At 38.0% G+C, this 15,948-nt stretch overlaps 2 protein-coding genes across 2 annotated transcripts in view; both read left to right on the forward strand.

Moving 5' to 3' along the window:
• Positions 1–13,140, forward strand: part of ccdc134 (coiled-coil domain containing 134) — a 22,221-nt gene extending 9,081 nt beyond the window's left edge. Inside the window, exon 8 of the transcript XR_013782588.1 lies at positions 13,014–13,140. The gene's annotated coding sequence lies outside the window, so the exon portion shown is untranslated. The remainder of the gene's footprint in view (positions 1–13,013) is intronic.
• LOC306859062 (E3 ubiquitin-protein ligase TRIM35-like) lies at positions 11,586–15,798 on the forward strand (the record flags this gene model as incomplete). The annotated part of the gene is made up of 5 exons (XM_079399869.1): positions 11,586–11,612; positions 13,014–13,244; positions 13,318–13,340; positions 13,421–13,542; positions 15,290–15,798. 5 exons carry the CDS (start codon positions 11,586–11,588, stop codon positions 15,796–15,798), a joined length of 912 nt encoding a protein of 303 aa, XP_079255995.1.
• Between the last annotated feature and the right edge of the window lie 150 nt (positions 15,799–15,948).

Here is a 15,948-nt window from a genome sequence, read left to right on the forward strand (position 1 = left end):
ATCTGAATTATCTTTTTATATTAGACTCTGTATGTTGTCACTTCGAGAAAATCAATGAAACCCCTCCCCCCCCCCGAGAAATAATAATATTTACAGATGACCGTACTATATGTCGTGGTCCCGCGGGGGCCAGCCGTGGATAGTTGTAATACACTGACAGCCAATCAGATTGAAGCATTTCAACAGCTTGCCAAAGAGCGGAAATGATGTCACAGCCAATCAGATTTTTTCATGCATTTATTTTTTTATTTACTATTAATGGTCTAAACCATTATTTCACACAGCTTTGTGCTTTTTATAAAACAAAATTATAAAATGTAACAATATATTACAGTGTTTTAAATTTGTGTCTTGCCTTTTTGGATTACAAAGCAAAGTATTATGAATAAATTATTAATATTAAAATAAACAGTAAAATAATAGTAGTATAACATATATGGTTATAGACAATTGAATAATGGAATAATGTAAGACGCACTTCGGACCTCAGAGGATGCCAACCCTCAGACAACATACAGAATTACCAAATTTTGCCACAAGTTAAATATATTAAGTTTCTACAATATATAAATATTAAAACCATAAAAACTGTAAAATATAAGTCCTATGAAGTAGAACACAAGCAATTTGTAAATTTCAGTTGTTTATTAAATGCTTTAAGCACTTTTTAGAAAATAGTACATTTTGATATTTACTAACAAGATTAGAAAACATTGATCCAAAATAATGAAGTAGAAAGAAAAATAAATTTCTGACAGTATAATCATATTTCAGTCTCACACTGAAAAATAAACAAATGAAACTATGCCGTATATACATGAGTTAAATATTTCTAAGGGCCAAAATATTAAGAAATATATATTTTTTCTGCCAGCCATCTCTGTCTTTCCATCTGGTAAAATACAGACTCTTTAAACTCTCTCCCGGTCATCTCTTTCTGAATGCCCTGAGGTTGGGTAAATGGAGGGGAATAAACACATTTTTTTGCTACACCATAGGAAAGCCTGTGTGTATGTGAGGACTGTTTGGACCCTGCTTCAGTTCCATTTTCCAAAATCTGCACCACCGACCAACGTGTCCAGTCTCAGGCCTTTTGCTGTCCTTTCTCCTCCACCCGTTTCTTTGTGTCCTCAAGTTCAATCTCAAAGAACTACATTTCCATAACGTCTTGGAATGGCATTCCAGGGTCCTTCATCACTGTAAGCATTAAAAACCTTTGTGGAACAGTAGAAGTACCTGACAGGGCCTTGCTGATTAAGAAAGAAGTGGATAGAGGAACCATCTTTGGCTGTCCACAAGCAAGACAAGTCTTTGTTTGTTTCTTCTTCTCCTGCTCAAGTTGCTGCTGCAGCTCCATAATACAGTTGTGTTACTACCCGCTTTAAAGACATTTCTCTGGAGTTGTTTAATGAAGAACTGGTGTTCAGCAGTTTGGCCAGGTGCTTGACATACTGTGAAATGTGCAGTTTTGTGGTTGAATGGAGCATGCTGTTTGGATCAGTAGAGGAATTGTGGATCATTGCTGCATACTCCTGAGGATGTCCTTCTTCTCACGGTGTTTATTAAGCAAGCTGTCTCCACGCTTGTGGTCCAGTACAAACACGTCTTCACAGGTCCAGTACGGGCTGCAGGTGAGGCCAGCGTAGGCAGAGGTGGCATATATGTAGTTCCTATACAGAGGGGGAAAAAATAATTAATTTCTGCATTCTGAAAATTCTGGCTCCACATGGGAACCATGATATGGAAACGGCGAGGGCACAGGCAGTGTACCAGTGGTGTCTGCAACAAGTTGAATATTTAGTTTAATGTGTAAGAAAACAGAGTTTCTGCAGGTTTTATGAAGGTAAAGTTAAGACCTTTTTAAGACCAAGTAAATCAAATTTGAGGAACAAATGAGGAAAAAAACATATGTTCTGTAGAATGTAAATGTCTGGAGAGAAACCCAATGAGTTTCCAGACACTATAATATGGAAAAATGTTTTATTGCAGCATCAGATCATGCTGCAAAACAAAAGTGATTTTCTTCATCGGTATTTTTGTCTTGTTTTCCAGAGCAAATGCCTAAAGATTCTTAAATAAAGATACGTTTACTGGAGATACAAAATGACATGAAATACAAAGTCTTGTTTGAAGTGATTTTGCGATTAAAACAAGAAATAATATCTGCCATTTGGCAAAAAATAAACCTTAATTTAAGTTTTGATAACTCATTTGACAGATAGTTGTTAATGTTTTAAGATTAAACTCATTTAATTTTATTACATTTGTCAAGACTTCATTTACATTTACATTACATTACAACACAATACGAATATTACAAAAACACACACACTATACAAACAACCAGGAATTTACTATAGTAAAACTCTGGTAATCCTGCTGTTCTTCGCAGGCTGATTTTTATTTATTTACAATTTCATGGCTGTACTGCAAATATAATGCTCAATACAGTAACAACAATCGTACATTTATTGTCGTGATTCTACTACTAATATACCATTGCTAAATTATGGTTACTATAATAAAAACCATGGTTAGAAAACATATTTGAACATTTCATTACAAAAATTAAAATAATGGTTAAACCCATTCATAATGACGTGTTAATGATGACAAACAATACAATTACAGAAATGTTCATTCATAATTTGCCATGCAAACAAATCAAGCTACGGTAAACTATAGTAAACAAAACCCGACAGGGTAAAGATTAGAAACGAACAAATAAATATATAAAGTATCTTACCTTCGATAGATGTGCCGAGAGCAGACCGCCGCTGTTTTCTTCTTCTGCGAATTCAAACTTCCCGCGGTGCCGAAACACGGAAGAGCGCCACGAGCGCGCTAGCGGCCGAAAGTATATTGCATCCGTAGTGGTTTAGCACTACCATTGATAATGAATGGGAAGCGGAGTAGCTGATCATATGAAGCGCTGAACGATTTAATCACCCCGGTGTGATTGTTATAGAAAATATTATTTGGCTATTTTTTTGTCTTTTGGAAGCTGCATTCAAAATCCACTTGGCTCAAAAATCTGTGGGGGCACGTGTCCCTCACTTTCAAATACTGATTTAATGACTCGTACTGACAGGGGGCAGTCGTGGCCTAATGGATAGAGAGTTGGACTTGTAACCCGAAGGTCGTGGGTTCGAGTCTCAGGTCCGGCAACCACGACTGAGGTGAGACCCTTGAGCAAGGCACCGAACCCCTCAACTGCTCCCCGGGCGCCGCATTGATGGCTGCCCGCTGCTCCAGGTGTACCTGGATGGGTTAAATGCAGAGAACGTCCCTTTCCCCCTTCCCCTTTTTCCATCGCTCGCGTAAACATTACCATACTTGTAAAGTAAAGACAAGAAATAAAAAAAAAATCCTACTTTTCTTCTCGGCTGTTTAGAGGTTAATTTGATCGCTGCAAGAGACGCGAGCAACAGTCAAACGCGATGTTTACACAGAAAAAACAATGGAAAAACAGCGCAATCGAGTAAAAAAACCTGTGAAGAACTACTACTGTATGGCTGATATTTCATGTTTCATCATAGTGACAGACTGAAAACATTTATAGTTAATAATAGTCTACTGCTATACCTTCAGTCATTGTGAATCTGAATTACCTTTTTACCCCTGAGAAAATAATAATATTTACAGATGACTGTACTATATGTCGCGGTCCTCGCTCCGAGCGGGACTCGAACCTTGGTCTCCGGCGCGGGAGGCGAGCGCACTAACCAGGAGGCTAAAGTCCACGGCCCGCCGCTTCAGATCGGGGAGTGAGGTTTTACCTGCACAGCACATACCTGCTGGCCTATATATATATATACCAAATATAAGGCTGAAAATGATGCTCTATGAACCATTTATGTTAAATATGGTCTGAAAATCTGCCAAGATGTTTGGAAATTTGAGTCTGGAAAATTATGGAATTTGAAATAGAAAATGGGTAGGAACCCTGTTCAAAAAATCCGAATAAATTTAGATTTTATTTTGAAGAGCTTTCAAGATTCAGCCACAGAAAAACACAAAGAGCTACTTCATGGCTGTCACACGATGTCAAGATTGTTTCATGCAGTGGATTGTAGGCTATATCTTCACTCAGCGCCATGTTTCCTGTTTTATAGAGTAGCCCTTTTGGTAAATGAAATGAAACTGAATCATAGGCTACACATTTTTCTGAACGCTGAAGTCTCTCATACTGGAACAATGCGTTGTATTTCCAGTCTCTTGTGTTTCTAGTCAAATGAACATATATTCCGAGCCGATAAAGCGGTGAAAGTGCGTAGGTTAGCACCGTTCAAAATACATGAGCCACATACTGCTCCAGATCGGCGCGAAACTCGGGAGATTCTGTCTATGAAGTGAAACACTAGACACATTATCTTATTATTTGACACACAGTATTTAAAGGGGGTCCCATTTCGGTGAATCTGATGTTCAGTTGTGGAAATTTAGAACTGAAATTATTCTAAAGTCAGTATATGGTCATCTCCAACTAGGCAGGGGTTTATCAGTTGGGTCTTTCAGGGGTCCCTGGCTCAAACTTTTGATTTTGTTCATTAATTAATTTATTTTTCTGGAGAAAGATAAAGTTATATTGTGATGAAAGGCAAAATATTAAATGTCACAGATGTATAAATGAATGACAATTTTGGGCCGAGATTCACAGCCAAATTAGAGTTAGGTGTGAAAATGAATTTATAAAACTGGCAGCATCATTATTTTATTATTTATTTAAGAGATTGGTTGGTCCTAATGAATAAAAGCTGTTGACTTTAACAATCTTTGTTTCATTAGCTATATGGCAACGGAGAGAGTTCAAAAATGGCAATATGAATTCCTTATGTCTTTTTGCCTCGAGTTTGAATGCCTGTAACTCAAGAAGTATTAAATAAATCTTAATATCCTTTTAGATTCTGGTTCTTGACAAACTTTTCTTTCGGTGTCTTCATTTTAAAGGCCCTCAGTGATTCCCAGAGATATTTAATTTCATTTATTTACTCTCTTTTCATGGTAATGCAACACGAAATGCCACAACAATCCAACAACACAACAAAAATACATTCCATGACAAAAAGAACAGGAGTAGGATGAAGAAAAAAAAATCTTATAAACTCCTACCCCATTCTTATATTAAGAAAGTTACAAATTAGATGGCCTCACCAACATGAAGAATAAAAATAAAGTAACAACACCAAAAAAATAAATAGCCCAGACCAGATGTAATCTACTTTCAATTTTAACAATTTTCCCTTTTTTTATTTATTAATTTTTTATTATTATTAATTCTGCTTACACAACATTAAACAAACAAAAACAACAATGATACAATAATAACAACTCTGGCAACGAAAACAACGACGAGACCATCATCTTTGTACAAATGAAGTATCTTCTGTTTATACTTATATTTAAATGGAAGAATATTTGAACAACATTTTAGATAATTTTCTAATAAATTCCATCTTTTCACACCAGAAACTGAGACACACATCTGTTTGAGGGTATTTCCAGCAAAAGCTTGTTTAAAATCCTTATTTCTTCTGCTTGTCTCACTATTCTCAGTAAAAAGGGTTTGCAATCCATCCGGTAACAGGCAATGTTTTGCTTTATGAACAACTAATAAAGTTTGTAAAGAAACCAAATCCTTCAATTTGAGTAGACCTGACCTCAGAAACAGTCCTGTAGTATGTTCTCTTGGAGCAACTCCGTTAATTATTCTTATGGCCCTTTTTTGCAAAATAAATAAGGGCATTAAATTAGTGAAATATGACTTACCCCATACCTCCAAACAATACATCAAATATGGCAAAATAAAGGAACAATATAGGATTCTCATTGCCTTATAATTTAACATAAACTTTACTTTACTCAAAACGGCAATGTTTTTACAAATTTAATTTCTTACATAAGCTATGTGTGACTTCCATTTAAATTGTTCATCAATGAGTACTCCTAAAAACCTAAATTCTGACACTCTCTCAATAGTTATTCCATTTAAAGTCAAACGAACATTATCAGGGCGTTTTTGATTTGTTTTACTTAAGTTTAACGATAGTTTATTTTTATTAAACCATTTCTGAAGTACAACCAATTCTTGTTCAATAGTTTTCATTAATATTTAGAAATTCTTCCCCGATACAAAAAAAATGATATAATCATCCGCAAAAAGAACAAAACGTAAAATCTTTGATTCATCACAGAGATCATTAATATATAAAGTAAATAATTTAGGCCCCAGCACAGAGCCTTGAGGGACTCCACACTGCATTGTTTCCAACTTAGATTCATGGCCTATATACTCTACATATTGTTGTCTATTTTCTAAGTAACTAATAATCCAGTTTAATACTACACCTCTAATTCCATATGTCTGTAATTTAGATATCAATATACCATGATCAAGAGTGTCGAAAGCCTTTTTAAGGTCAATAAAAACTCCAACTGTGTAATTTTTATGCTCCAATTCTGTAATAATGTCCTCTGTGATTTTCATCAAAGCCATAGCTGTTGAGCGGGTGCTTCGAAACCCAAACTGATTATCATGTATCAAAGAATGTTTTTCAACAAAAAGCTTCTCCAGAATTTTAGAAAATTGAGAAAGCAAAGATATAGGCCTATAATTTGTAAGACTATGCCTATCGCCAGATTTAAAAAGGGGAATAATTTTGGCCACCTTCATTTTATCTGGAAAGGAACCTGTATAAAAAGACAAGTTGATTATATATTTTAATGGTCTAATAATACAACATATAGTTTCTTTGACAATATACATATCTAAGCCATCACTATCACATGAATGTTTACTTTTTAATTTAGAGACAGTAGAAATAATTTCACTCTCACTAACTTCATCAAAAAAAAGGGATTGCATAACTCTGCTTTCACCTGTCCAGCTTTTATTTTCATTATGTAATGGTATAGTTTTGGCAAGATTTGGACCATCATTAACAAAAAATGAATTAATGATGAATAAAATTAAATTCATCAGCCATTTTTTTCACCACTTATCTCGACATTCTGTTCATTCATTAAGTATAATGGCTGACTATAATTAATTTTACTGCCCATAACCTCCCTTAAGACTTTCCACATTCTTTTGATATTACTTTTATTTTCCATCAACACATTTGTATAATAATCTTTCTTTGCACGTCTCATTATAGTAGTCAACTTATTTTTATAGGCTTTATATATTTTTTCTGCATTTACTGTCCGATATTTTACAAAGTCTTATTCCTCTTTTTACATGATTTCAATACACCCTTCGTTAACCAGGGTTTATTATTATTTCTTACTTTATCATTCAATATTTTTATTGGACAATTTTTTTTTATAACCATAAATACTTTTAAAAAAATAATTAATAAGCCTTATTTACATTATTCGTATTATAAACATTATCCCAGTGTTCTTTCATAAGATCATCCCTAAATCTATTTAGTGTTTCCTCAGTTCTTAACCTAGTAACTTTACTAAACTTTTCTTTATTTGCTTTTATTTCACAAAAATGAGTTACAAATATTGGTAAATGATCCGTTGTATCATTTACCAAAAGACCACTTTTGACCGTTTGTTCAAATATATTTACAAAAATGTTATCAATTAATGTGGCACAACTGGAGTTTATTCGGCTAGGCCTAGTAATGGTAGGATAAAGGCCTCTACTGTACATTAAATCTAGAAAATCTAAACTACTAGTATGATTAGACACATTCAAGAGATTTATATTGAAGTCCCCGCAAATTACAGACACTTTATTTTCATTCATCCCAACTATAATTGCTCCAGCTTGTTATTAAATACTATAATGCTAGACCCTGGAGTTCTATATATGCATGTGACAACAATATTCCTCTGTTTCTTCATTTCAATCTCAACAGTTAAACATTAAATCTTCTATTGCAGTAGTCATACACTCAATTGTTTTACATTTCAGATCACTACTAACATATAGAGCAACCCCCCCCCCCCCCCCCCCCCCCCTCTTATAAATCCGATTAACATAAAACAATTCATAACCCTCAAAATGAAATTCCACACCTTTCTCATCCGTTAACCAAGTCTCAGACAAAGCTATAACAGTACATTTATTTTGTAAAGTGTTCAAATAATCATGTATTTTACTAAAATTTGAATAAAGGCTTCTACAATTCAAATGAATAAGAGAAAATGAACCAGCCGTTTCAATTCTGCGTCTGTATAATATTTACATGTATCATTTATGTTTGGAAAAAAATTTGACTCCGAGTCCAGTTCATCATGATCATAGACACATCCTTCTGAATTTTCAGCTTGTGTAGGGATATGTTCACACACTGGCATTGCACTCAATTATACAAATTAGTGCTTGCCACAATGTAATCTCCACATACCTTATTCGTCGTGTGTCTTTTCATTTTCGTAACTGTCCAAGGAAAGTCGAAGAGATTCAACGCTGGCTGTTATTTCCCCAGCAGGAGCATGTTTGCTCTTACTGCGGGTGGACTGCCATCCTACAGCCCGCAAAGCTGAGTCCCAATCCGGCTCTTTTCTTGGACTTCCATCGTTACGCCAAAGTCCTTTAGACCCTCAGCTGCTTTTCGTGGGTTTTCAAAATTCTTAGTCTTTCCATCCTGCAGAAACAGCATGAGTTTTGCGGGGTAGAGAATGCGAGACTTGATTTTTCGCTCTTGGAGTTGTTTCCTTGCGCTCCTGTATTTTGCGCGCTCCTTAAAAACGTCGGTGGTGTAATCCTCATCAAAGGATTGTATTCAGTGTTTTTAGCTCGGTTTCATTTTGGTTTTAGTATTATATTGTGTGTGATTGGTTGTAATGTAGCGCTGTAAACACGCGTCTGTCTCTGGCTCTGCTCCAGCCAGCGAACACAGAATTGAATCTAGTAGCTGATCATATGAAGCGCTGAACGATTTAATCACTCCGGTGTGATTGTATCAAATATAGAAAATATTATTTGGCTATTTTTTTGTCTTTTGGAAGCTGCATTCAAATCTGTGGGGGCAAGTGTCCTAATAACTACTGATTTAACGACATATACTGACAGGGGGCAGTCGTGGCCTAATGGATAGAGAGTTGGACTTGTAACCCGAGGGTCGTGGGTTCGAGTCTCAGGTCCGGCAACCACGACTGAGGTGAGACCCTTGAGCAAGGCACCGAACCCCTCAACTGCTCCCCGGGCGCCGCATTGATGGCTGCCCGCTGCTCCAGGTGTACCTGGATGGGTTAAATGCAGAGAACGTCCCTTTCCCCCTTCCCCCTTTTTCCATCGCTCCGCGTAAACTTTACCATACTTAAAGACAAGATACTTTTCTTCTCGGCTGTTTAGAGGTTAATTTCGCTGCAAGAGACGCGAGCAACAGTCAAACGCGATGTTTACACAGAAAAAACAATGGAAAAACAGCGCAATCGAGTAAAAAAACCTGTGAAGAACTACTACTGTATGGCTGATATTTCATGTTTCATCATAGTGACAGACTGAAAAGCTGTTGTTGTTTTTACAGAACATTTATAGTTAATAATAGTCTACTGCTATACCTTCAGTCATTGTGAATCTGAATTACCTTTTTATATTAGACTTCTGTATGTTGTCACTTCGAGAAAATGAATGAACCCCCCCTGAGAAAATAATAATATTTACAGATGTCCGTACTATATGTCGCGGTCCTCGCTCCGAGCGGGATTCGAACCGCGGTCTCCGGCGCGGGAGGCGAGCGAGGATTTACCTGCACAGCACTTATATATATATATACAGGTCCTTTTCAAAAAATTTGCATATTGTTATAAAGTTCATTATTTTCTGTAATGTACTGATAAACATTAGACTTTCATATATTTTAGATGCATTACAACACAACTGAAGTAGTTCAAGCCTTTTATTGTTTTAATATTGATGATTTTGGCATACAGCTCATGAAAACCCAAAATTCATATCTCAAAAAATTAGCATATTTCATCCGAACAATAAAAGAAAAGTGTTTTTAATACAAAAAAAGTCAACCTTCAAATAATTATGTTCAGTTATGCACTCAATACTTGGCCGGGAATCCTTTTGCAGAAATGACTGCTTCAATGCGGCGTGGCATGGAGGCAATCAGCCTGTGGCACTGCTGAGGTGTTATGGAGGCCCAGGATGCTTCGATAGCGGCCTTAAGCTCATCCAGAGTGTTGGGTCTTGCGTCTCTCAACTTTCTCTTCACAATATCCCACAGATTCTCTATGGGGTTCAGGTCAGGAGAGTTGGCAGGCCAATTGAGCACAGTAATACCATGGTCAGTAAACCATTTACCAGTGGTTTTGGCACTGTGAGCAGGTGCCAGGTCGTGCTGAAAAATGAAATCTTCATCTCCATAAAGCTTTTCAGCAGATGGAAGCATGAAGTGCTCCAAAATCTCCTGATAGCTAGCTGCATTGACCCTGCCCTTGATAAAACACAGTGGACCAACACCAGCATCACTGACTGTGGGTACTTGACACTGGACTTCAGGCATTTTGGCATTTCCCTCTCCCCAGTCTTCCTCCAGACTCTGGCACCTTGATTTCCGAATGACATGCAAAATTTGCTTTCATCCGAAAAAAGTACTTTGGACCACTGAGCAACAGTCCAGTGCTGCTTCTCTGTAGCCCAGGTCAGGCGCTTCTGCCGCTGTTTCTGGTTCAAAAGTGGCTTGACCTGGGGAATGCGGCACCTGTAGCCCATTTCCTGCACATGCCTGTACACGGTGGCTCTGGATGTTTCTACTCCAGACTCAGTCCACTGCTCCCGCAGGTCCCCCAAGGTCTGGAATCGGTCCTTCTCCACAATCTTCCTCAGGGTCCGGTCACCTCTTCTCGTTGTGCTGCGTTTTCTGCCACACTTTTTCCTTCCCACAGACTTCCCACTGAGGTGCCTTGATACAGCACTCTGGGAACAGCCTATTCGTTCAGAAATGTCTTTCTGTGTCTTACCCTCTTGCTTGAGGGTGTCAATGATGGCCTTCTGGACAGCAGTCAAATCAAATCACTCAAATCACTTTTTATTGTCACATCACCACAGCACATGTGCCTTCGTGAGTGAAATTCTTGAGAGCGTGCTCCAGACACTGCAAAAACAATTTACATATAGACATTACCATACATACGTACAGACTTATACAGATGACAATGTGTAATATACACATACATATACTCAGTACACACAGTGTACTATTAGACAGACATACAGTTACCGATACACATTATACACAGTATGTAGTACACATTCTACGTTATATACACACAGTAATATGCGAAGATGCAGCAGATTATATATAAACCGGATGTGCAAATGTCATGGATGTGCATTGGATGGTATCCAGTGTTGGCAAAAAGATTGTTGTATTAGTGCAGTAGTGTACTGGTAGTCCAGTTTTGAACTGTATGGAATTAAAGTGCAGTGCGTGGTATATTGTAAAGTGGGAGTGTGCTGTAGGGTGTATTAGTTTTGACTGTTCATTAGCCTTATAGCCTGAGGAAAAAAGCTATCCCTCAGTCGGCTAGTGCGGGATCGGATGCTGCGGAGACGTCTTCCTGAGGGCAGCAGAGAGAGCAGTCTGTGGGACGGGTGGCTGGAGTCATTGATGGAGTCAGGTCGGCAGTGGAGTCAGGTCGGCAGTCTTACCCATGATTGCGGTTTTGAGTAATGAACCAGGCTGGGAGTTTTTAAAAGCCTCAGGAATCTTTTGCAGGTGTTTAGAGTTAATTAGTTGATTCAGATGATTAGGTTAATAGCTCGTTTAGGGAACCTTTTCATGATATGCTAATTTTTTGAGATAGGAATTTTGGGTTTGCATGAGCTGTATGCCAAAATCATCAATATTAAAACAATAAAAGGCTTGAACTACTTCAGTTGTGTTGTAATGAATCTAAAATATATGAAAGTCTAATGTTTATCAGTACATTACAGAAAATAATGAACTTTATCACAATATGCTAATTTTTTGAGAAGGACCTGTATTTTGCAAATTTGATTGGAACAGCTGAACTGGGTTGTCTGACATAAATGCATGTCCTCTTATTGACTGGAATACACAAACACTCACACACGTTTGTGTAAAACATCTGTTATCTAGCTGCTTCATAAGTGGACAGAAATATGTGGCAATCTCATTAGCTAGCAAAACCCATAACCAGCAATAACCAGCGCTCTCTCCACCCTCAATACCACGACTGAGGTGCCCTTGAGCAAGGCACCGCACCTTCAACTGCTCCCTGGGTGCCGCAGCAAAAAATGGCTGCCCACTGCTCCAGGTGTGTGTGTGTGTTCACTGCTGTGTGTGTGCACATTGGATGGGATAAATGCAGAGTATGAGCACAAATTCCAAGTATGGGTTACCATACTTGGCCAAACGTCACTTAATTATCTAGTCTTAATTAATTTTGATTATCCTATTTTGACACAGTTGTGGCCTTATGGTTAGAGAGTCGGACTCATAACCCAAAGGTCATGTAACCCAGCAGGTACTGAGACTCTCTTCCACCTTTAGCCCAATAGCCTATCAGCCAAATTAGGTCGAATTGACATATATTACCTGATGGAAGATGGGAGCAAAAGAGTCAATTCATTCATTCTCCATACCACTTGTTCCGCTAGTCGAGCCCAGAATTTCATTCCAAGGCAAGGAAACACTCTTGACAGATGGCTAGTCCACATTCAAAAAGAGAAATAGTCTTTGACTATTGTAAGTTTACATTATTAAACTGGTGTAAATAGTTTACATTTTTGTAACTTATAGCAAGTTTTTAAACCTCAAGCACCACCACAAATATTTATTTTTACTATAAAAAATATGTATTTTCATTCATACATGCTTGCCATGTTTTAAAGTCCTGTCAGATAAAAATACTCAGTCTATTGATGTTTCTTAAGTTCACTAGATGTGTTTTCAAATTATATCACTTATCAGCATTTAAAATTACTCAGTAAAGTAAAGCTGATGAAATGTAGTTATTTGTGGCTCCAGAATAAGACAAGTGAGATGATTAAAATGAATGTGGTTTGATTTCAGTCTCAAGCTGAGCACACAGAGCATCAGATTAAACAGCAATTTGAGAAGCTTCATCAGTTTCTCAAAAATGAAGAAGGAGCTACAATCACTGCACTGAGAGAGGAAGAGGAGCAGAAGAAGCAGATGATGAAGGAGAAGCTGGAGGAGATCAACAGACACATCTCAGCTCTTTCAAACACAATCAAAGACACAGAGGAGATGATGAAAGCCAGTGACGTCTGCTTTCTGAAGGTCTGATTTCAGATCATTGATTGATTGATGATTGATTGAGTTGTTGATGATCAATGGTGTGCTTGTTCTGCAGGAGTTTCCAGTCTCAATGGAAAGGTGAGTGATCTGCTGGTGTCTCTGGTCTCTCTGCTTCTGGTCCAAATCCACTGCAGTTCTGATCCTGAATGTTCTTCCAGAGTCCAGATCTCATCACAGCCGGATCCACAGATGCCTTCTGGAGCTTTGATTCATGTGCCACGTTACTTGGGCAACCTCCCCTTCAGAGTCTGGAAGAAGATGCAGGACATCGTCCAGAACAGTGAGTCTGATGCAGAAGATCTGAGCACAAATACAGATAAACAAATGTAAAGCAAATGTCTGATGTGTTTGATCAACAGGATGAGTGTCATAATTCATAATCATCTGTGTAAATTTCACTCTTGTTATACAAACCCGATTCCAAAAAAGTTGGGACACTGTACAAATTACGAATAAAAAAGGAATGCAATAATTTACAAATCTCATAAACTTATATTTTATTCACAATAGAATATAGATAACATATCAAATGTTGAAAGTGAGACATTTTGAAATGTCATGCCAAATATTGGCTCATTTTGGATTTCATGAGAGCTACACATTCCAAAAAAATTGGGACAGGTAGCAATAAGAGGCCGGAAAAGTTAAATGTACATATAAGCAATAGCTGGAGGACCAATTTGCAACTTATTAGGTCAATTGGCAACATGATTGGGTATAAAAAGAGCCTCTCAGAGTGGCAGTGTCCCTCAGAAATCAAGATGGCAAGAGGATCACCAATTCCCCCAATGCTGCGGCGAAAAATAGTGGAGCAATATCAGAAAGGAGTTTCTCAGAGAAAAATTGTAAAGAGTTTGAAGTTATCATCATCTACAGTGCATAATATCATCCAAAGATTCAGAGAATCTGGAACAATCTCTGTGCGTAAGGGTCAAGGCCGGAAAACCATACTGGATGCCCGTGATCTTCGGGCCCTTAGACGGCACTGCATCACATACAGGAATGCTACTGTAATGGAAATCACAACATGGGCTCAGGAATACTTCCAGAAAACATTGTCGGTGAACACAATCCACCGTGCCATTAGCCGTTGCCGGCTAAAACTCTATAGGTCAAAAAAGCCATATCTAAACATGATCCAGAAGCACAGGCGTTTTCTCTGGCCAAGGCTTATTTAAAATGAACTGTGGCAAAGTGGAAAACTGTTCTGTGGTCAGACGAATCAAAATTTAAAGTTCTTTTTGGAAAATTGGGACGCCATGTCATCCGGACTAAAGAGGACAAGGACAACCCAAGTTGTTATCAGCGCTCAGTTCAGAAGCCTGCATCTCTGAGTGCGTGTGGCATTGGCAGCTTACACATCTGGAAAGGCACCATCAATGCTGAAAGGTATATCCAAGTTCTAGAACAACATATGCTCCCATCCAGACGTTGTCTCTTTCAGGGAAGACCTTGCATTTTCCAACATGACAATGCCAGACCACATACTGCATCAATTACAACATCATGGCTGCGTAGGAGGATCCGGGTACTGAAATGGCCAGCCTGCAGTCCAGATCTTTCACACATAGAAAACATTTGGCGCATCATAAAGAGGAAGATGCGACAAAGAAGACCTAAGACAGTTGAACAACTAGAAGCCTGTATTAGACAAGAATGGGACAACATTCCTATTCCTAAACTTGAGCAACTTGTCTCCTCAGTCCCCAGACGTTTGCAGACTGTTATAAAAAGAAGAGGGGATGCCACACAGTGGTAAACATGGCCTTGTCCCAACTTTTTTGAGATGTGTTGATGCCATGAAATTTAAAATAAACTTATTTTTCCCTTAAAAGGATAAATTTTCTCAGTTTAAACATTTGATATGTCATCTATGTTGTATTCTGAATAAAATATTGAAATTTGAAACTTCCACATCATTGCATTCTGTTTTTATTCACAATTTGTACAGTGTCCCAACTTTTTTGGAATCGGGTTTGTATGAACATCCGAATAAAATCATCTGTTGATCATCTGTGTCTCATTAGCTCCTGTGATTCTGGATCCAAACACGGCTCATAGAGATCTCGCCTTGTCTGATGATCTGACCAGTTTGAGTAACAACAAGAACAATCAGCCTGTTCCTGATAATCCAGAGAGATTTGACTGGTATCCCTGTGTTCTGGGTTCAGAGGGTTTTAACTCAGGAACACACTGCTGGAATGTGGAGGTTAAAGGGTGTTTAGTCTGGATACTTGGAGTAACTACAGCATCAAACCAGAGGAAGGGACGTGATTGCTTTAACAGTGATGTCTGGAGTGTGGAGTATGATCAGGAAGGACTGTCTGGACCTTTTAACTTTCGTGTTGAACAGTACCTTGAGTATGTGAGAGTGTATCTGGACTATGACAGAGGAACGGTGTCATTCTATGATCCAGTAACTAACACACATCTACACACATTCACAACCACCTTCACTCACACACTCTTTCCATTCTTTAGTTGTTATCCCTCTCTGAAGATCCTACCCTTAAATACAAGGATCACTAACTTTTAGGCTTAAAGATGGCTTAAGGTGGGATACTAATGAGTAAAATCGCTGAAAGAAGGATAGGGTGGGTGGCTTTATATCAGCGTTACAGTATTTTGACGGGGAAATAGTGTGTCGAAATAGTGTCATTCTCCACGGTGCCCAGGAGGGGTCGTC

The sequence above is a fragment of the Barbus barbus genome (assembly GCF_936440315.1).
Source record: "Barbus barbus genome assembly, chromosome: 3".
NCBI lineage: Eukaryota > Metazoa > Chordata > Actinopteri > Cypriniformes > Cyprinidae > Barbus > Barbus barbus.